This window comes from Amblyomma maculatum, chromosome 1, assembly GCF_055883805.1.
Source record: "Amblyomma maculatum isolate TAMU_Amacu chromosome 1, ASM5588380v1, whole genome shotgun sequence".
NCBI lineage: Eukaryota > Metazoa > Arthropoda > Arachnida > Ixodida > Ixodidae > Amblyomma > Amblyomma maculatum.
In genome coordinates, this window is record NC_139344.1 from 302,417,693 (window position 1) to 302,441,188 (window position 23,496).

The 23,496-nt window shown below is 48.1% G+C and overlaps 1 protein-coding gene across 6 annotated transcripts in view; it reads left to right on the forward strand.

Annotated features, from left to right (window-relative positions):
* The window catches only part of Unc-115a (actin binding LIM protein Uncoordinated 115a), a 265,949-nt gene that overhangs the window by 185,013 nt on the left and 57,440 nt on the right, over positions 1–23,496 (forward strand). For all 6 annotated transcript variants that reach the window (XM_084577455.1, XM_084576663.1, XM_084575542.1 and 3 more), the window contains 2 exons: positions 21,806–21,947; positions 22,004–22,117. In XM_084577455.1, the coding sequence (XP_084433581.1) occupies positions 21,806–21,947; positions 22,004–22,117 (256 nt within the window). The remainder of the gene's footprint in view (positions 1–21,805; positions 21,948–22,003; positions 22,118–23,496) is intronic.

Here is a 23,496-nt window from a genome sequence, read left to right on the forward strand (position 1 = left end):
GTGTGAAGTCTGGTCAGAAATCACCGCGGGACACAGGAGTCACAGAAGTCGGAAGTGCACAGAGCGGCAGAAGACTAGCAGGCCCGCTTCAACAGGAGAACTTTGGTTTCTTCGCCTCGAGGAGGCACGCGCTCGCGATCAGCGCAGAGGGACGACAAAGACTGCACCATGTCATTGCCCCCCCCCCCCCCCCCCGGGTACAAGAAGCATCGCCCCGATGCTGGAAGTGTGGGTAGAGATAAGAAAAAAACCTTTGCACGGAGAGAAGTTGCTCGGTGCACAGAAAGAGTCAATACTATCAGTCGTAATACGGTTTCAGGCGGACCGCGTGGACCATCTCAAAGAGCGCGGAGCGTCGAGACTTTTTAAATCCATCAGGAACGACCTCATAGGTTAGGTCCCCAGCTTGTCTTACCACTTTGTGCGGGCCAAAGTAACAACACAGGAGTTTCTCGCTGAGGCCTCGTCGACGTACAGGAAACCAGACCCAGACACGGTCTCCAGCTGTGTACTGGGCATCACGGTGTCGGAGGTTGTATCGTTGGGCATCGCGCTGTTGCTGATTCTGAATTCGCAGCCTGGCCAGCTGGCGGGCCTCTTCAGTGAGGTGCAGAAAGATGTGGCATCAAGCATCGTGGTCACCTCACGGCCATGAACCAGACGGAAAGGTGTCATGTTCGTTGTTTCCTGAACCGCCGTATTGTATGCAAAGGTAACGTAGGGTAGCACTTCATCCCACTCTTTGTGCTCTACGTCTGCGCACATTGAGAGCATGTCAGCGAGTGTTTTGTTCAAGCGTTTGGTCAAGCCGTTCGTTTGAGGATGGTATGATGTCGCCTTCCTGTGTTCAGTATGACTGTGAATCAAAATCTGCTGCAGCAATCCGGCTGTGAATGCGGCGCCTCTATCAGTGATCAAAATCTCCGGTGCGCCATGACGCAGGACAACGGAATTGATGAAAAACTTTGCAACCTCTAGGGCAGTACCGTTTGGGTAGAGCGGAGGTTTCCGCGTATCGTGTAAGGTAATCTGTAGCAATAATGACCCAGCGGTTACCATGCCAATGTCCATGCCATGCCAGCATGTCCATGGCATGCTACATGCCATGGACATGCTGGCATGGTACATGGTACATGCCATGTACATGCCATGGACATGCCATGGACATGCCAATCTGCTGGAAAGGCCTCGATGGTGGGCCTATTGGCTTCAAGAATCCGGTGGGTTTGGTTGGCGGCACCTTACGACGCTGACAGCTGCGACATGTTTTCACATAGTGTGAAACGTCTGAGTTAAGACGAGGCCAGTAGTACTTTTCCTTGAGCCTTGCAAGTGTGCGGGTGACCCCCGATTGTCCAGAAGTTCGCTCATCGTGGCTAGCTTTTAAAATTTCATCACGTAGACACATAGGTACAACAATCAGGTACGGCGTTTGGCTGGCAGAAAAGTTTTTCTTCATGAGAACACCATCGCGCACACATAACAATGACAGAACACGCTTGAAAGCTCTTAAGTTGTCGTCCATCTTGCAATGGCCCCACTCACGGCCAGTTCTAAAAGGCGCTCTTCGTAAAATGTTCTCGTCAGGTTGCGCAACTGATAAACGCGGATAAACAGAACTTTATATGTACATGTGCGGACATAAGTAAATGAAGCACGATTTTTCGTTCAAATTAAAATTGCGCCTTTTACACTGAAGATAAGAAAACAATATTTGTCCTAGTGAAAAGGCACTGGCATCTAGTACCGGATCGCACATACCACAACTGGCAATTTCAATTATGCAACGCAGGAAAAATAATATAAGGAAAAAGAGCACTCCGTTTACTCTTGTCCGCAGGGGTACGGTACGGCAGAAGAAGCCACGTTATGGAGTGGAATGGGTAGCGCTCAAACGAAAAGCTCAACAATCCCCCGTACTCATCCAGTTTCCTGAATCGAGCTGAGTTCTACTGCCGCCGTTTTGTACAGCTGCGGTGGAATAGAGTACAGAGCAATTTTTTTTATCGTAACCAAGCGCTTCTAAACGCAGCAGCATGCCTTTGGTTTCGCGTTAAATTAGACACTCTTCAGCGCCTCCAACCGCGGCAGTCTCAGCCGCCCTACCAAGGTAGTGGCGCGACGGCCACTAGGTGGCGCTAGCGGTATGTGGAAAATTCCAGCGCAAGTTCCCTATTGCGGAGCGCGCTGCTCTCACGTGATGCGCGCCGCCAATAGGTGGGTTGCAAAAACCTAGAAGTCAGCTTCTCTGCAGAGCAAAAACCCCTTCACCATGGCGGCCAAACCTGTTTTGGGAGCAGAAATTAGGTGCAGTGCAGGAGACTTCTATTGTGGCAATAATGGCCACGTCCATTTCCTGCACCCCTCTTCTTGTCGCAATTATGGGATTAAGAACCCCTTCGTTTGTGAGTGCCATTCATGACTGCTCCCCCGCCCCTACCTCCTCCAGGTTCTTAATAGTGAAGGAATTCTGCTCAACAGGTTTGTGCATGACATCAGGCTGGACTTGGAAATATTCTGCGCTGCACCCAACTTCTGCCCCCAAAACAGGTTTGGCTGCCATGGTGAGGGGGTTTTTTGCTCTGCAGAGAAGCTGACTTCTAGGTTTCTGCAACCCACCTATCGGGAATTGTCGAGCGACCCCGGAACTTTTGCTTGTTATGCGTTTGGTACTGCTTGGAGGAGACTACTGAAGTGGGAAATTTGAAACCAAAAGAATGCGTTTTCCACAGAGACCAGATGGCCGCGCTCTGTTGCGCAGCTGCCGAGAAATCGGGACTTGAAAAACGCCGTTTTTTCGCTATTTGGAAGAAGTTTTCCGCTACTTTTGATCATATAAATGGTGTTTTGGAGTATCTCTAGATGGTTTTCAATGGTGAAATTTTCGAAATACATAAAAGAAGAGTTGCAGAAGCAGAAAATAAGTTTCAAAAAATTTTTTCATCATTTTTTGCCTGTTGAAAGCCACGTCCCCCCTTAAAGGTGTAGGGACACTAAACTATTGTGCTGTACTTTTGCGTTGGAAATAGTGCGTAGCAATTCTGTAAGCATAGAGCACGGTGTTAGAAGCCCAAAATTGCATTAAATAATTTATTATCATATTATTAGTATGCAGCAGATTTGTTTCCGATTCGTAGTTGCTAGGTTTTTACTTGACGTCAAGAAGACATAACAATAAAATGTCACGTGGGCCGAAAACTCATGACGTCAAGGAGCAGGCGCATCGTCTGCTCTGTTTGCAGTGTGACTCCGCCACATGCTCTTATGGCGCAGTCGCTCAGCGGAATGAGTTGGTCAACTGTATCTAGTTCACTATAGTGAACTGCATCTGTAAACATGTTTGCATCGGACCTTTCGCTAGCGCGATAGGTCCGTAATGCAAGAGTGAGCATTTTCAGAAACCTTAAAATAGAATTAAAACATTTTCTATGCATTTTCTACTTGACTGTGGTGGTCTTCAAACACTAAAGAAGTGGATGACAAGCTTTGTACAACCTTATAATATGGTGTCTCTACCCCTTTAAGGGGGGACGAGGGTCTTAAAACTAACTTTTTTAGTTATGGCTAGAATCTCACGAAACTTTGCACACAGATGTGGTTTTCTCTCCTGATTTCAAAAATGTAATTATAATTGAGCTGGTGGTATTAGATCAAAAGTTATCTAACAAAGTCCAGAGCATAATTAGTTAATTTCTTACGCAGCTTTAATGAACTTTCTCATTGCATTTCGTTGCTTTTAATTACATAGATTGATAGCCAAAGTCTTCCCATACCCGATGACATCCTTCGTTTTCCTCAAAAAGGCATGTCATTCTCACATACTATGGTGAGAGTAAAAGGCTGCATTATTTGAAACGAACTCATTAAGCTAATCTCAAATTGACATTTATCCATTGCCTAAACTAAAAAACTAAAAATGTCATCGGGTACTTCATTTCTCTCTGAAGAAAATGGTACCAAAGTTATTTGTGTGAACTAAAAAGAAGTTATCAAAACCCTGCGCAAGACTGTAGAGATCGACCAAAAAAATGAAACTGAGAAAACTGCATTTGAAGTTTGACCACATATTATAACTTGAACAATCAGTAGCCTCACTGTGATATTTCTCACCAAAAATGTCATGCTCTTCCCATTTCCAGAACTGTCTTTGGATTTTGATTGTGTCAAATAAAACTGAAACTATCACCATTACCCATGGCCAAGGTAGTGTATGCCATTAGGAAATCAGCAAAAGTTTTTGACATGCAATATTATTTTAATGGCAATTTGAAAAAATCTCGATAGAGTGATGTAAGTGTTGGATCACCCCCTGATCTTTTCAATATGACTGCAGTGGTGCTAAATTTGTCATTGTCACTCGGCGACAATGCAGAGAAAAAGCACAGTAAGGCTGAGTGCAGTGTCCAGAAACAGCACTGAGAAAAACGTATTTGCATTTTGAGACAACCTTTAACTTTTGCTACACTGCAGCTATGGTAATATAAATGAAATCTTGTGAGGCTTTGTTCTTCATGAGGAAGGCTATATACTAAACATATACAGTACCCTCCCCAAATACTGGTAAAAGCTTGCCACAAAGTCTAAATATACCGCCACTAGAACCAGCGGGAGAAGCGTTATTTACAACTTCATATGCCTGTAGCAGTGCCCTTCAAGGCAAACAGATACTCAAAATTACGATAAAACGGTCTTGCAATATTAATAAACCTGCACAAAGTTTAAGACTAAAGCACCAGCGGCATACTGGAATGACCTAATAAATTGGCTAATGTTGCAGAATGAAACTTTGCTACTTTGCTGTACAGCGCATGCAGGGCCGCACGCGGAGTCCCTTGCTGGAGCTAAAGCTCGAACTTTCACACCCCTTGAGCGCAGCGACGCAATTACTTCGACAATCTGAAAAAAAAAAAAAAAAAGAAAAAAAAAAAGAGCGAAACCGTCCGCGGAAAATGAACGCGGGCAACGGCGCGATGTCAGGCTCGCCTGTCGTCTGAAGCGACGCAATAAAAAAGCAACGAAGTGGTAGCGTCGGTGAGGACCATGAGTATCAGCTGAACAGTTCAATCTATTGATGCTATCTTTGATGCCTCTGAACCGCTCGCAAACGATTATACGCCGCCGGACGTGCTGCAGCTAGGTCGAGAACACGCCGCGCGACCCTGGCAGCGCGCCGCCGCAGTCGTTCTTCGACGCGCACTCGCTAGGCGCTTCCGTTTTCAATACACTCCTGATACGGCTAAGTCTACCGAGCTACGCTTAAAGACCAGCACCGGCTGCGGGAACGACTGATAACGATCGCGAAAGCGCATCATAAACGAGCGAAGCAGCAGCCGCGACGAAGAACGTTAAAAACACAAAAAAAAATGGCGTCAGTCGCGCTGGCCAATGGGAAGCGCGAGACGAGGGGCTCGCTTCGCGAGCGCGCGCTCCAGCCAATCAGCGGACCGGAAACGGCTTTCGGAAAACCCGCGACGTCATGTGGAGATGTCGCAAAATGCGCACAAAGAAACAAGCTTCAAAACAAGTCCAAGATGGCGGCGACCAGCCGGCTGCTTCACCCGCGGCGCGCGCGGGAAGTTCGAACAATTTTCACCCCTTTTTTGGCCATTTCGAGGCTCCCGTGGCGTTTTAAAAGTCGATTTTACCGTATTTCCCGATCGAATTCAGTGTTGATATTTTGAAGGCTAGTGCTCAAAGGTACAGACATTCTGAAAATGCATTTTTTTCAAAATCAATTTTTCGCCCATTTTTGACCAGTTTAAGACCCGCGTCCCCCCTTAAGGGCCTGTCACACTAGCACGACACGACGCCGACACAGACCTGACGACACTGAAGGTCAGCAAACTCATCGGCCGATCGTGTCTGCGGCCTACCACGCTGTCACACTAGGCCGACGACGACACCAACATGACTGAAAACCAGAAGTCTTCCCACTGGGACTGGTTTTGAGGCCGGGGACACTGGCAAAACCAGTCTGCCGACTGTCGGTGGCCGAGTCTTTGCGAGAACGGCTGCCGAGCAAAACCTTCCTTGAAACGCGAAGCCGGCTGTGTACACCACATCGACGGCGAATACCTTTCAGCACTAATACAGTCGAACCCGGATATATCGAATTTTGGTTATATCGAACTCACGGAATATCCCCTTGAAAATCACATGTAAAAGTACAGGAAAGCCGCGTCATATATCGAACTCAATTACACCAGTCGTTCGATATATCGAACTCCGCACCACGCAGTGGAAAGTGTGCCTTCCCCAAAGACGATTGCATCACCCTCGGCTGTTTGCCGCGTGACGTTTTCAGGCCACGCGCGGAAGGAATGAGAGGGCACAGTTTGGCAACGGCTGGTCTAGGGCAGCGCCGCGCCCTTCCCCCAAAGGCACTAGCATCTGCGGTTATCGTTTCCCGCGCGCCAGCACGTGACGTTTGCAAGCCATGTGCGTGAATGAACCAGAGAGAACCGGTGGGAGAGGGGAAAAACGCGATAGAGCAAAGCGCAAGGGTGTGCCCATTCTTATGCCGAGCTATCTCCTTCCTCTTTCCCGGCCCTCGTTCACAGTAGTATGCGCTACGCATGCGCGAAGTCAGCTCGCCCCGTTCTCAGACAGAACATCGGACGCTTTCTCCAGTGTGTGTTGTGAACCCTCTGTGCCGTCTGTTCTTATCGTTGTGCTGTACGCGCGGCGTAGCTTAAGATATGGCGTTACGAAGCGGCTTTTCTTTTTTTTCTTTTTTTTTTCTTTTTTTTTTTTCTTTTTGCGGGAGTCGTTTATCCTTACATGTATGAATCAACGAAAGCACGCGGTCAGCTGCGATCATGACACCTGCTTTTAGCATTTTTCGCTTCACACAGCATTTGCAGTTACTGTATCACGCTTTCCAATGATTTTGTGGCGGTGGCCCAAGCGCGGCGAGATAAATCGAACCAGGCTTGTGCAATCAAGCCATCACATGCAGTCTGCCAAGTTCGCTCCCCGCCACCGCAGGAGCTATCAAAAGATAAACACGCCACGACGTTATCGCTGCGCATCATCTTGGCACGCTGCCAAGAAATGAGCTGTGGATGAGACGACCGAAACAGAGTGCGACATGCAAGCGAAAACGCTGGCAATTTCTGCCGCGGCGACACAGAAACCTTGTTTTGAGCTGCCGCGGTGGCTCGAACGCAGTTCCAACAAGGTGCAAATTTTTTGCTCTGTCGCTGCCGCTCGTCGCTGAGATCGCTTAATTGCTTGCATGTGAGCGAGCTGGCCTTAACGCCTTTTTTTTTTTTTTCCCCAAAATTCTGTAGTGCAAAAGTGGAGGGTGGGTTCATTATGCGAGTGAGTTGATTACGTGACAAATACAGTATCGTTTCTTCGCATCGTAAGTGCCGTCCTAAGCCGATTTCTGTATATCGAATTATCGATATATCGAACTATTTCGCGATCCCCTTCGAGTTCGATATATCCGGGTTCGACTGTATACGTAAAAAAGTAGAATTGATGCATAATCCCTGACCAAAATGTGACCGTGAGTCGCCAAAATACTCGGGGCTGCCGAATGCGTGTGGAATATCGATGGCAGTGTTTTCCTTTCTGGGCAAGTGAATTCGGGGCGCAGCGTGCATCGAGACTGTAAGCAATTTTTCTGCGTTTCCGAACCGCACAGGACAGTGCAAGATGAACAAAGTATGTGACAAAAAAATGAACAAGCGATTATTTTCCTAAAGCCAGCCTAGAGCTGCCGATCCTCCTGCACTTCGATAACGTCTAGTCACTGTGTCGCTACTTCGCAAGCCAATTGCAACGCTACATTACGCATCACGTAATAAATTTTTGTTCCATAATTTAATGTCTTTCAAGAATTAGGTGTGCAAAAAGCACAGAACTTGCGTTTAAACTTTACAACAAAACCAACAGCAGCTGTGGTCCCGCGGCCGGCCCTGTGAAATACGCCGAAGGTTTTATGAAATCCGCCAAAGGGTTTACGCACTGGAATTGAACGGCGGCGCAACACAGAAACGCCGCCGGTTGCGCCGCCGTTCAATTCCATCATGCACCAACTCTCCCCCCAGGCCGTTATTCTGTTTTACGCACTACACGGCATGATTCAAACTAACTGCAGTGCAGTTTACTCTCAGCAAGCTGGACAGTCAGTTAAGCGGTAAACGCTACTACTGCCTTCACGACTTTCACACTGCAAGACAGCATATCAGCTAAAACCACATCTCAACCTCTGAAAGCACTGGACTGGTTAGGCATAACTTTTGCGGTGCAGTGGTTAGCACAGTTGGCTGTCAAACGGAAGGTCATAAGTTCGATCCCGCACAGAGGCAGTGGGTAGAGTTCTTTTTTTTTTCTCTCTCTGCTTTTCAATATACACTGTCTCTTATTCGCCGTGGACAGCTTTTATTTTTCGAACACTGTCGTTCTGACCCGACAACCACAGCCGTAAAATACTGGGCAGTATTCAGTCTCAGCCCATAATCCCGACTGGTGAGGCACTTGTTTTGGTAAGGTGAATTTATGAAATAGAATTAAAAACAAAGCGTCCCTTAACTTAATTATGAGAATAAACCAAGTAAAATAATAAAGGGAGTAGCTATAGAAAGGAGACTTTTGCATGGCAGAAAAAATAAAATGATGAAGAAAAGGAATGGTATAATGACACGAGAAGAGAGTGAGAATGAGAGTGCCTAGTCAGTGAGAGGTTTTGCATGTTGTCTCGCTAGTGTGTCATAGGAGCGAGGCGAGGTCATGTGCCACCGCCAGTGATCTCTCATCGCATTTCGCGACCAGTTTCATGGGGAAATGCACTGGCGAGTATGGTGCTGGAAAGCGCGGTGATACCAGCAAATAGTCGAGGTCGGTGAATTGCCCTAGAGGGTGCCACGCGAGGAAGGAGAATGGCAGTGAGGACCTGGGGAGGAGCTGCGCTGGCCTTGTGAGGATGTCCGAAGGGCATCAACCGAAGCGGGGAGATGCGCTATCTGTGTCTCTAATTGAGATATTGCGGAGGACTCTGTTGTGCAATTGAGGGCGGCGACCAAAGGAGAAGTCATGTCGCGGATTCGATCAGCTTAATCTGCAAGGATTTCGAGAGACACGTCACTTGCAGCAGCCAAGATGATGCAGGTGGACAGCGGCAAGTGCTGCAGGAAGAGCGCCCTCAAGAGCGCACCATTGGAGGGAACCGTGCTTTCTCCCAGAGCTGCCACATGTTAGTAAGCAGCTGGGATGGACGGCGGTCTCCAAGCTCGTCGCCAATAAGCAGGACCTGAAGACGCATGCTCTTGGATGCCGTGGTGCGGTCCAGAATGCTCTACTTGAGGCGCTTGTATGGGGCATCACAGTCTGCTCCATAGATAACATCAGCGACCTTACCAACCGCCTCGGAAGACAAGTTTGAGTGGAGGTGCTGGTACCGAGAACTCTGAGATGACGTGGTGAAGATGGCAGATGGCTTCCACCTGCGCGAACACACCTGGAGGTTCTTGCACTACAGTCGAACCCGGTTATATCGAACCCGCGGATATATCGAATTTTGGTTATATCGAACTCACGGAATATCCCCTTGAAAATCCCATGTAAAAGTATAGGAAAGCCGCATCATATATCGAACCTAATTTCACCGGTCGTTCGATATATCGAACTCCGCACCACGCACTGGAAAGTGTGCCTTCCCCAAAGACGATCGCATCACCCTTGGCCGTTTGCCGCGTGACGTTTTCAAGCCATGCGCGGAAGGAATGAGAAGGAACAGTTCGGCGACGGCTGGTCTGGGCAGCGCCGCGCCCCTTCCCCAAAGGCGCGCGCATCTGCAGTTATCGTTTCCCGCGCGCCAACACATGACGTTAGCAAGCCTGTGCGTGGGTGTGTCCATTCTTTTGCCGAGCTATCTCTCCTTCAGCACGCGCTCCACATGCAGCAAGCCAGCTCAGCCCGTTTTCAGACAGACATCGGACGCTTTCTCCAGCGTGTGTTGCGAACCCTATGCGCGTGACTGCTGACGTGGCTATGGCGCCTGCGGACGTTAAGTCATTCTTATCGTTGTGCTGTTCGGACGTTAAGCAGCGGCAGGGTTTTTTTTTTTTTTTTTTTTTTTTTTCTTCTTTTTGCGGAAGTCGTTTATTCTGCATGTATGAATCAACGAAAGCACGCGGTCAGCTGCTGCGATCATGACGCCCGCCCCAAGTGCGGCGTTTCTTGTGCAATCAAGCCATCACGGGCACTCTGCCAAGTTCGCTCCCCGCCATCGCAGGAGCTATCAAAAGATAAACGCGCCGAGACGTTATCGCTGCGCAGCATCTTGGCACGCTGCCAAGAAATGAGCTGTGGATGAGACCATCGAAAATGAGTGACGCGTGCCATCGACATGCAAGCGAAAATGCTCGCGATTTCTGCCGCGGCGACACAGAAACCTTGTTTTGAGCTGCCGCGGTGGCTCGAGCGGCGAGAGGGACGCAGTTCCAACAAGTTTAAAATTTTTCGCTCTGTCGCTGCCGCTCATCGCTGAGATTGCTCAATCGCTTGCATGTGAGCGAGCTGGCCGTTACGCATTTTTTTTTTTTTTTTCAAATTCTCTGGTGCAAAAGTGGAGGGTGGGTTCATTATGCGAGTGGGTTGATTACGCGACAAATACGGTATCGTTTTTTCACATCGTAAGTGCTGTCACTAGCAGATTTTTGCATATCAAATTATCCATATATCGAACTATTTCGCTATCCCCTTCGAGTTCGATATATCTGGGTTTGACTGTATAACAATGGCAGGCGAAGCTGAAGGGCCGCAACATCCCATGAGCACGAAGCAGCATCAGACAAAAGGTCGCCTGGAAGCAGAGAATTGCCGGGGTTGGTCATTGCAAGTCAACAGTCACCACTGTCTGTTTTCACGGGGTTGCAGCAGAGCGCCAGAAGTAAGTTTGAAACGTAGCAGGCTTCCAGGACTGAACTGTACTTACCCGGCTTGCATGTGCCGCTGGACTTTCTTCTTCACATTCTACCACATGGGCACTAAATCTTTTCTAGGGTGAAATACTTGGAAAGAAGGGTCTCGGACCAAAGCATTGCGCTGACAGGTTAGTGATTTGGTCTGCCGTCAGACATCTTAAATCCGCCTTTTGTGGTGAAGCACATTTGTAGCCCTTTTTACCTGAAGCGGTGGCCTTGTGGTAGAGCTTTGCATGCGGGGATGCTGGGTTCGATGCCCAGTGTCATTAGGTGCACACTGGTTTTCCCCATGGCCTGGAGTTTGGCCATTCCAAGGTGAAATTCTTAAAGACCAGCAATGTTGTGACAAACGTTGCTTTCCGCCCCCATTTTCTAGGATAGAAGGCAAGTAAGTCAGGGCAGCAGGCTCTTTCCCTCCACAGGAACCACTCCGGCCTGCGTGTCTACACGGGCGGGATTCTTCAGCCAGGGTTGAGCCGGCGTACTCTAGTGAATGCGAGCTGCTCCCAGAACATTTGTAAGCTGGCGCAGCCACAGGGCGCACCGTCTAAACGTCACCTTCGCCGCCTGAACGCAAACGGCGCAGCCCGTACGTGCACCCGGAGTGCCGGTGTCATAAATAAGGCCAGTCGGCGGGCTCGATCCCTCTGAACATGCTCAGCACATGCCTCACGTAAAGGAACGTCGCTGGCTTGTGTATCGACATGTGCCGGATAACTTCACAGGAGACCTCTCCTGGGCTTGCGGTTGACATTCGGCGATTTCGCCTACCTTCCGCACGTAACATTGCGGAAAGGACTGCCTTCCCTTATATCCGCTCACGCGAACTCACGCTTCTGGCATTTGTCCGTCATCAGCTCAAGCTGCATGGGCAGCTGCCGGCGCTGCTCTGCGTGCGTGACCTCCACGCTCGGAGCACTCCCCCTTCTTTCAGCGATCATGCTGACTGAGGGTGTTGTAGCCATGCCCACGGATTTGACAATCCTTCAGCGATTTCGCTGGCTGTGGATGCTACAGAGCCGCTGCTTGAGCGATTGCACGTGCTCGGCATTTTTCCTGTTGTTGCAGCGACTGCGCTGGCTTCGGGTTTGCAGCTGTGCCCGTAGAGACTGCTCTCGGGAATGCTTGCCTACGCGCTGCTGTGCGCATGCAGGGTCCGCTTCTACATTCACTTTCACTGGAAAGTATTGTTGGCATGGGTCCGCCGATTCCGCCCAATCTCGGGCCTTTCTGCTTGCAGCCGCGAAACAATCTTGGCAATCTCTAATGATCCCACCCATCTGGGTGCGCGACTCATCCTGATCTCGCTGTCACGTCGCTGAGTGCGTAATCATAGCTAGCCATCGAACTTGCAATGTTCTTACCGCGGCTGCTGTTCGCCTTTCCTTTGGCATTGGCCATAATCTCACGCAATCGCTTTGCCTAGTCGTCGACATCTGCCGGGACCTTTGCTTCTAAGGAAATGGCGTGCCAGTGCACATTCCGGTAGTTATGCGATATCGCATATTCACTCTAGAGCGGCTTTATATTCCGATCTCGGCGCTCGCTCCTTTGCGAATAACTGCATTTCTGCCCTCATCTGAGGCGCCGTTGCCTAGCACGTATTGTAGCAAAGCTTATAGACCAGCAGGAAGTCTCCAACTCACTCGTAGCACTACCAGCTACACTAGAGTTAATCCACGCCAACCACAGTACAAGTGGCTTCACAGCGCAATTTGGCCTGAATTGTCGCGGGGTTATGTCTTTTCAATAAGACTTGCGACCCTTTTACGACAAAAAAAATAAATAAATGAGCCTTCCTACTAACTCCTGACAGCTCTTCTGCTGAACGCAAGCTCGAGTGGGCATCCCCACTCTTACAAGATGCACGTGCTCTGGAGGTTTCAGCAACAGGGCACTCCCCCCTCTGCGACCTCCTTCCGCAAATTTGCTGTACCACCGCTCCTAGTGACATCGCACCAGCGACTATAATTCACACTCCCTTTCCGAATGGCATCTGGCTGCTCGTGAACTGACCTGCCGAATGCGAGTGACCTCACCGCATATCCATGTGACGCCGCTCCAGACAACTTGGCTCTCGACTCTCCTGAGCCGCTGAACTTTGAACCTGTGCTCGGGGCGCTTCGGCAGCGCTCTCACCCGCATTCTCCGCCGAACAGATTGCGCGGTTTTGAGCCAACGAGCAAAACGGACTTACTGCGTCGGCAGTTGTGTGCGTAGGTGGACAAATGGGCACTTTACCGTGAGCTGGACCAACGGGCCAGCTTTCCCGAGCTTGTGTAAAAGGTAGCATCGGCAACTGGCGGTAGCTTGACGAGTAGCTCAGGATCTCCTGGAGAATGACTCGTTCGGCAGACCATACATGCGGTTTCACTCGAGGTGTATCGGAATGGCGATGGGAAGCCTCTGCCATCGGGCTAGGCTTCGCATACCGGCCAGGATCGCCCAGCCGACTTTGGACGACTTACTGCGTGGTATTCCATCATTCTTCGTGAGCTAGCCTCCCCATCTGGACTGCCAGTGGGGCCCTATGTTGGGTGCCATTTTGTGTGGTTTCTCACGGTGCTCCAACTCCGCTCTGAGAACCGAAGCCACACTGCTAGCTCTGACCACAGCCGTGGCCGTGAAGAACGACACACCGAGGCACAACCTGCGGGCCAAGCTGTTTATTAGGAACGCCCAATGTTCTTCCTCGCTGTCGCAGCAGCATCCGTGCGCTCCGGCGACGCGGCGTCGTCTCTCTCGATGCTGTCCGCTGAGATGAGAGGGGAGGGGGAAGGAGGGGCCGCCCGGCGCGCTACGCCAGTTCTCTCATCCCCCGCTCCCTCCGCCACAGCTCTGGGAGAAGGATGCCAGAAGGGGGAAAGAGAGGAGAGGGCGGTTGGCACCTCGTGCGGGCGAGGGGAATGTTGAATTCCCACAGAATCTTATGCACTTTAAAACTCTGTCACATTTGCAGGGTGATAAGCATCTGCGTGTGTGTGCCTACAGAATAGAGACAGGTGTGGATGTTACGTAAGACGAGGCACTTTGTACATGACGACACAATGCTCCAAACAAAAGCAGTCGTGTGACCTAGTAATCTAAGCTTGGAAGAGAGTCCTGAAGGTAGTCATCATAGTGCCTAAACAGCAACATTTATTTATTCAGGCAGAGCACGTGGTATTCTTTAGGCAGAGCGTTGCAGCTTTGAATCCATGATGACCTCAGATCTGGTGTAGGAATACAAGGGTTTTCATGCCAGAGATATAGATAGTGATGAGAGACCGTGGTGGAGGTGGTTGGGGGGTGTCATATCAGTGTTGTTGCAGCGCTGATGTCTTGAACTCTTCGTACCGAAGTCCTGGTGGTTGAGCCGATGCCGAGGTTTTGGACCTTAAAAGGCCCCTCGGCGGAGGCAACACACCACTTTGGCTTACGCTTCCCATGGACGGCACCTCTGGGCTGACCCACCCGGGGGAAATCTGCAGTCGCCTTTTCCTGTCCTCCCCTCCATCTTTCACTTTCCTGTCATCTATCCTACAACTCTCCTCTCCTCTACTCTCTTCTTGGTTTTTCCTTACTTCCCGGCGGCGAGGGTTAACCTTGTGTGGCTGACTACCCTGAGCTGAGCCATATTAGGTTATAGTTAAGATGTACAGCTGGCGTAGGCAGGGTGCTTGTTTCAAGCTCCAGTCCCATCCCCTTGTTGGACTCGATGGTGGGTGGCTGGCATCATAACCGAAAAAAAAATTTAATTACATAGCCTCTTCTCTTTCTGAAATTGATCGCCCTCCCTCTAAGAGAAGGCGCACCGATGTGACAAACAAGTTTTCACGAAACATGTCAACAGCTTTCCCCGCTTCCACGTCGTGCACTCTGAACATCCAGAAAAAACTGCCCGTCAGATCTCGCCATTCCTAGTGACAAAGACACTCGCAGGTGCCTTAAATAAGGGCTACAAAATCAAGAAACTACCAAATGGTGACCTTCTCCTAGAAGTGCTTTATAATCATCAGAGCGAAAAACTAACAACCGTTACGTCATTTGGAGACATCCCTGTCTCAATCAGCCCCCACAGGTCGCTTAATACAGTTCATGGAGTCATTTCAGATAATAATCTCAAATACCTGACTGAGGAGGAATTACTAGGACTCGGAGACCAAAATGTAACCAATGTCTATTGAATCAAAATCGGGAGAGACAATAACGAGATTCGAACTAAACACATCGTGCTGACATTTGCACTGAGCACCCTTCCTGACTCAGTTGAAGTAGGTCACCAAAAGCTCAAACTCAGACAGTACATTCCCAACCCACGCCGCTGCAACAATTGCTAAAGATAAGGCCACAGCTCCCAGAGGTGCCGTGGCCGCCTCACCTGTGCAAAATGTGCCTGTAACGGACATGGCACTGACAACTGTCACACCGAAGCAAACGTGAGCGTAAACTGTGAGGGCAATCATCCAGCATACTCACGATCTTGCCCTACATGGAAAAAGGAAAAAGATTGTTACTTTGAAAGTTGCTGAAAATATTACTTTCGGAGAGGCAAGAAAGCGGCTTTCGTTGGTGCAGAATCCAACTTACTCTTTCACCAAAAGCTCAAACTCAGACAGTACATTCCCAACCCACGCCGCTGCAACAATTGCTAAAGATAAGGCCACAGCTCCCAGAGGTGCCGTGGCCGCCTCACCTGTGCAAAATGTGCCTGTAACGGACATGGCACTGACAACTGTCACACCGAAGCAAACGTGAGCGTAAACTGTGAGGGCAATCATCCAGCATACTCACGATCTTGCCCTACATGGAAAAAGGAAAAAGATTGTTACTTTGAAAGTTGCTGAAAATATTACTTTCGGAGAGGCAAGAAAGCGGCTTTCGTTGGTGCAGAATCCAACTTACTCTTTCACCAAAAGCTCAAACTCAGACAGTACATTCCCAACCCACGCCGCTGCAACAATTGCTAAAGATAAGGCCACAGCTCCCAGAGGTGCCGTGGCCGCCTCACCTGTGCAAAATGTGCCTGTAACGGACATGGCACTGACAACTGTCACACCGAAGCAAACGTGAGCGTAAACTGTGAGGGCAATCATCCAGCATACTCACGATCTTGCCCTACATGGAAAAAGGAAAAAGATTGTTACTTTGAAAGTTGCTGAAAATATTACTTTCGGAGAGGCAAGAAGGCGGCTTTCGTTGGTGCAGAATCCAACTTACTCTTTCACCAAAAGCTCAAACTCAGACAGTACATTCCCAACCCACGCCGCTGCAACAATTGCTAAAGATAAGGCCACAGCTCCCAGAGGTGCCGTGGCCGCCTCACCTGTGCAAAATGTGCCTGTAACGGACATGGCACTGACAACTGTCACACCGAAGCAAACGTGAGCGTAAACTGTGAGGGCAATCATCCAGCATACTCACGATCTTGCCCTACATGGAAAAAGGAAAAAGGTTGTTACTTTGAAAGTTGCTGAAAATATTACTTTCGGAGAGGCAAGAAGGCGGCTTTCGTTGGTGCAGAATCCAACTTACTCTTTCACCAAAAGCTCAAACTCAGACAGTACATTCCCAACCCACGCCGCTGCAACAATTGCTAAAGATAAAGCCACAGCTCCCAGAGGTGCCGTGGCCGCCTCACCTGTGCAAAATGTGCCTGTAACGGACATGGCACTGACAACTGTCACACCGAAGCAAACGTGAGCGTAAACTGTGAGGGCAATCATCCAGCATACTCACGATCTTGCCCTACATGGAAAAAGGAAAAAGATTGTTACTTTGAAAGTTGCTGAAAATATTACTTTCGGAGAGGCAAGAAAGCGGCTTTCGTTGGTGCAGAATCCAACTTACTCTTTGATGACGCAACAGGGCGCAGCGTCATCGCAGACCTCGGCATCTGCCCAGGTCCCGTCTAGTGACTCTGGCGCAGAGCCATTCGCACCCCCTGTGGTTGCAGCTGGCGCTGCTCCACTACCTCCAAAACAGGTTTCGCGACCCTCCAGGTCAGCGGGGCCAAAGGCCTCCCCTCACACGGCGAGGCCTGTTTCAGACATTCCCGTGCGTTGCCCACGGTCGTCCAGCACATCTGAAGATGCAATGGACACGACAACCCAGGGTAGTCCTGCATCACGGCGGGGCTCCTTGGATCGGAAAAAGGACAAAGCCCGAATTATTGGGCCAAAAACAACGTAGTCTTCTACCTGCTCATAAAATAATATGGCTTTTGTAATAAGCTGGAATTGCAGAGGACTACTTAACTTATGGATGCGAGAGTTGGACTGTGAAGAAGGCTGACCGCCGAAGAAATGACGCGTTTGAATTGTGGTGCTGGCGGAGACTTTTGAGAGTTCCTTGGACGGCTAGAAGATCAAATCAGTCGATACTGTCGACCATAAACCCTGACTGCTCAGTGGAGGGTCAAATTCTAAAGTTAAAGCTCAGAGTCTTTGGTCATCTGATGAGAAGAGAGGAGTCGCTGGAGAAAGATTTGATGTTGGGAAAGGTTGAGGGTCACCGGAGAAGGGGTAGGCAGCGAACTCGATGGTTAGATGGCATCCTTGAGGCGCTACAGGTGAAGTTATGTGATGTTATGAAGATAGTGAGAGACCGGAAAGCGTTGCGTGATATGGTCCATAGGGTCACGAAGAGTCAGACACGACTGAACTGAACTGACTTAACTTATGTGACGTAAAGGACATATTAGCGACATATTCACCTGTGGCCTAGTGCTTACAGGAAACGAATCTGAGTCTCCAACACACAAATATCCTAAAAAAATAGTTTTCCACCGTGATCGAGAGCATACAAGCAGGCTCTCGGGCGGTGTTGCCATAATAGTCCAAAGCCATATCGCAGCCCGTGAACACAGGCTCCAAACTCGGCTAGAAGCAGTAGCTGCCACACTTCTTACATCGAAAACCATCACAATTTGCAGTATTTATATAGATCCATACTTCAAATTAACACTTCATGATATTGAACTTTTCAACCAACTGCCAAATCCATATTTATTAGTTGATTTTAATGCCCACTCTCTGTTCTGGGGGAGTGAAAAAACTAACACAAGGGGCAAGATTTTGGAGGATTTTATCTTATGCAATAACATTAGCCTGCTTAACACCGGAAAACCTGCATATTGCTCCCCAAGCTCAGGAAAAATGAGCTCAATTGATTTGTCTTTTAGTTCCCCTTCTATTTTTAGTGATTTTAAATGGGATGTCCTAGACAATCCACATGGGAGCGATCATCTACCTACATATAACAATCACTTTAACAACATCACCATCAATCATTCCAACAAAACCGCGACGTTGGAAGCTCCACTTAGCTGACTGGAAACTTTTTACCACAAATGCTACCTTAGAAAAACTATTCAGAAGATTTTAATCTTGATGAACTAAACGAGAAATTTACCACTTGTATCATAGCTGCCGCACGCCTTGCTATCCCTCAATCATCAGGAGTAGGTCTACAAAACCGTAAAGTTTGATGGACACAAGATTGTAAGGAGGCGAAGAAACAACAAAATAAGGCATGGGGAATATTTCGTAGGTACCCCACTCAGAAGAATATTATAAATTTTAAAAAAAGCTAGATCCAAAGCACGCTATGTACGTCGATATGCTGAGAAAGCGTCATGGCAGCGCTACATCTCCTCTATAAACAGTTGAGTAACACCGAAAAATATGTGGGCGCAAGTAAATAAATTAAATGACAGGTACTCCCCGTTCACAGTCCCCCTTCTTACAGATCCAAATACCCAGGCAAGTATTGAAGAACAAGCAAACATTTTAGGCGAGCATTTTTTTATGGTATCTAGCTCATCACACTATACGGAATCATTTTTAAAGTATAGAAACAAAGTTGAAAGACAAAAGCTGCCTACAACAGGAAATGTTCAAGAGCCATACAACAGTCTTTTCACACTACAGGAAATAAATCTTGTCCTCTCTTCAGGTAAACAGACTGCACCAGGCCCAGATGAAATACATTATCAAATGCTGGCTCATCTTTCTCAGTCTGCAGATGAGGCGCATCTGAAATTTTTAATAAAATATGGACGTCGGGAAAAATACCAATGGTGTGGAAGGCTTTTATTATTCCTTTATTGAAACCTGGAAAATCGCCAACCTCTCCAAGCAGTTATAGACCCATAGCCCTGACGAGTTGCCTCGCAAAATCCTTTGAGAGTGTCATAAATATTAGGCTCATGTTTACACTGGAATCTCGTAAACTTCTTGATACCCACCAATGTGGTTTTAAAAAAACATGTTCGACGACTGACCACCTTGTACGCTTAGAAAATACAGTACGAGAAGTGTTCATACGCAGACAACACTGCCTCGCAGTCTTTTTTTAATTTAGAAAAAGCTTACGACACAACATGGAGATTCGGAATCCTGCGCAACCTAGGAGACCTTGGCATTCGCGGCAGAATGCTAAAATGCTTGAATGACTTTTTGTCCCACTGTTCATTTCAAGTACGTCTGGGTAGCCACCCTGTCAAGAAATTTCATGCAGGAGAATGGTGTTCCACAGGGGGGAATCCTAAGTAGCGCACTCTTTATAATAAAAATGAACTCTATAGCAAAAGTGATTTCAAAGTCCATCATGTACTCAGTGTATGTCAATGACTTTCAAATAGCATGTACATCTTCCGGTGTGCCATCATGCGAGAGACAAATTCAATTAACAGTAAATAAGCTAGCCACATGGGCCGATAGAAATGGTTTCAAATTCTCCACACAGAATTCAGTAGCCGTTTTGTTTTCACTTAGACGAGGTCTGCACACCGATCCCCTAAACTATCTTAAAATGCTGTTTTACCTGTAAGACATGAACGCAAATTTTTAGGCATTACCTTCGACAGAAAGCTGACTTTCCTTCCCCACATAAACGCACTCAAAAAGAAAGCTTCCCGATCTCTGAACATACTTAAAGTCCTGTCACATAAACACTGGGGATTCGATAGAACATGCCTATTGCAGATTTATCGTTCTGTTGTTCGCTCGTGCTTAGATTATGGTTGTATAGTGTATGGATCTGCAAGACCCTCATACCTGAAACGACTGGACCCGGTCCACAACTTACAGGACTTCACCAATTAAGTCTTTACATGAACACAAATGAGCCATCCCTTGCATACCGAAGGACCATTCTTACATTTTCGTACATCCTAAAAGTTTGTTCATTACCGAAACACCTTTGTTACACAACAGTTACACAATGCCCATTCAGGACACTGTTTAATAATAAGCCTCAAGCAGCAGTCAAGCCGCTCCTACTTCGTTTTGAAGAAAAGTGCAAAGAATTAAACATACTCAATACACTACCCGATGTTGCGCATTGTGCCGACCCACTGCCGCCCTGGTACAGTTTCCCCGATGTATGTGATTTAACACTTACAAAATTCCACAAAAAACGGACACCACACGAACACCTTTTACAAGAGTTTTTGACCCTCAGTGATAAATACAGAAATTATAAATCATTTTACACTGATGGTTCTAAAACAGCAATTTATGTAGGCAGTGCCATTGTGGAAGACAAACAAGAAAAAATAGTAAGGTTACCTCAGTGCGCTTCCATTTTCACTGCCAAGTGCTATGCGATCACCGTAGCAGTAGAAAAATCATTAAATGAGAATATGAATAAAAGTGTAATTTACACCGATTCCTTAAGTGCACTCACAGCATTTCACCCTAGAAATTCATGTGCACCATTGATTGGAAATATCATACAAAACATAGCAAAAGCCACAACACAGGGACAGAGCATAATACTTTGCTGGGTTCCAAGTCATGTTGGAATTAAAGGCAATGAGAGAGCAGATGAGTGTGCTGCACAAGCACAACACGAAACAATTAAGAAAGTACGCATTCCCTACAAGGACTAAAGTTAGTGCACTACAAGTTGAAAGAAAACTGGCAGTCAGAATGGAATAAAGAATTGGAAAATAAGCTGCACTTGGTAAAACCTACTATAGGGGAATAGAAGTCATGCTCTCATCAAGAATGTTTCATTGAAGTCATCGTATTGCCACGTGCCTAGCGCCGCGCGACAGCCGTGTTTGGTGCCAACGACGACGAAGCGGTGGTTGGCACGAGCGGCGCGCTGGTGCTGGACTCTGTGACTCTGTGTTTGGAACTACAAGCCGACCTTATTCTCGGGTCCTCGGCTACGTGTACTTTCACGGCTCCCTCTGACTTCAGTCGTGACACTGGTGGAGGTGCCATCGATGATCCCTTCTCCTGCGGACGACCCTACGCGGCCGCCTCTCGTGACCACTTCTGTTCATCGTACCAGCCGACGGCTCCGAGGCTTGTCCCCCGAGGCCTTCCCTCTTGACGAAGAGACTCTGGCGGTGGCAACGACACCGCCCGCCCGTACCATGACTGGCCCTTCCACCCCTTCGTCCTGTCTCATCCTTCAGACCCCACGTACCCCTAAACCATTTCACGGTGAGCAGTTTGAAGACGCCGAGGACTGGCTAGCTCACTATGAAAGGGTCGCGACGTTTAACGGCTGGGACGACGCTGCGAAAATGCCTACTGCGAAAATGCCGAACGTCTACTTCAGCCTTGAAGACGCTGCTCGGACATGGTTCGAGAACCGCGAGGCCACATTCTCTACGTGGCCGGCCTTCCGAAGTCAGCTCCTCGGTACATACGCCAACAGTGACCGCCGAGAGAATGCCGAGCGTGCCCTGACCTCTCGAGTTCAGCGTCAGAACGAGGGGGTCGCAATGTACGTTGAAGACGTCTGGCTCTGGCTGCTTAGTGCGTGATTGCTGAAAGCATGCAGTTCCGATACAGAGCAGCTGTATTGCACTGTATTGCACATTTGTGTTGCTTGTGCACTAAAATCCTTAACATTGCAACTACAACATGCAGGTGTTTCTGAAAACAGTGAAAGAGCGGGAGAAGTACCGGGCCTGGAAAATGACGCATGTGGATCCGCGAAATGCTTCTCGCACACCATCGGCAAGCAAGGAGCCAGCATACCGGTTGCGCTACGACAACCCTGTCAATGCCTGTGAGTTGCATGTGCCCAACGCCGTGATTTTGTCTTACTCAACTCTCCTTTGGCAGCTCCATCGCGAGACATTGACCGGCCCCGGCCGTGGGAGGAGGATGAGTTTGATCGAGGATCCAGCTACCGGTCATCCATGGGGCGCTCTGTTGGCACCACACCTACCTACAATGGTCAGTAGGGCCTATTTGCACATAGATAAAAAGACCCAATATTGCATGCCAGCCAGTGAGGGAAAGCATGAACAATTACAGCCATTTTTCAGGGGCACAAAAAAAAAATGCATATAATACGAGGCATACTCTTTTGAGAGCAAAAGTGGAAAAAAAAAAGAAATTTATACAGTTAAACCTGGTTGTAACGAAATTTTAAAAAGTCCTGTTTTTCATTGCATCCAGGTTTTTTTATATCCAGTTTTTGCATGTAAGATTCGTTAGGACAGTGCAGAATGGAAACCAAAATAAAAATAAAATGTAGGAAAGATTACCTGGAAAGTGTTTACAGCAAATCCTGTTAACACGACGTGTCTGATAGGTGACGGAGTTGGTCTGTACCAGAGACATCATGGTCAATTTGCGCCAGTGTAGGAAACATTCTTCGCATCGTGTCGCCTTTTGCCCTGTTAATTTTGCAGCTTTTGACTACTGGAGTGCCACATTCCAAATGCGAAAGTAGCAAAGTAGCAGAGACTACTGTGTTTCCAGGCAGATGCTCCATAGGCACTAAAGCACAGCGCATTCTACAGTGTAGTTTAATGGTTCCAGATATAACAATCAAAACCTTTGGAATTTTCAGTTTCCCCATTGCCCCTATGTAAAAATAAACCATACATAATGATCCACTTTCAGCAGCGTATAGGATACATCGATAGCTTTCTGGCCAGCCAGGCGTTTACTACAAAAATTTGTCTGAATGTTTTATAAAAAAAGAAAACGAAAAGAACGACGTGAAATGTGACGGAAATGGGCTGTCATGAAGAAATCCGCGAGGGGATGTTGTGTGCAGTCAGTCGGAGTGCTATTTCAATCACTGCCTGCCATCGCCCCTGGAGAAAGGTAAAACATAGCAGAGGCACGTGCTGTTCTCATACATTGAGAAAAAGTGTGTCGAAAGCGGTGTGAAAATTTAGGCTTAGCAAAGTCGAGCCACTGCAATGTTGTTGCTGTGAAAACCCTGGCCTCTAGCAGCGGGGACCATCACCATTGCTAAGGGCCTGAGCGGAGCAGGGTGCGTGCATGCGCAAGCATGGGCATCAGCTGTTGCACTCGGTAGCGGTGGCCTTTGAAAGGATGGGTTTTATCTGCATGTGTCGAAGCCGTGCACAGCTTACTTTTTTTATTTGAAGACTTGCCAAATGGCATAGAATACGCATCTCACTTCATTACACTATGCCCACGTTTACTTCGGTGCATTTCATTTCATCGCTGAGGTTTTGTTTCTTTTCTTCTGGTCAAAGCACGTTTTATGACACATTGCATTGTCTTGCAATATGGTGCCAACTGCTTGCACGTCTGCGCAATGCGCCGCCGAGTCTTGATTCGATCAATGTTAC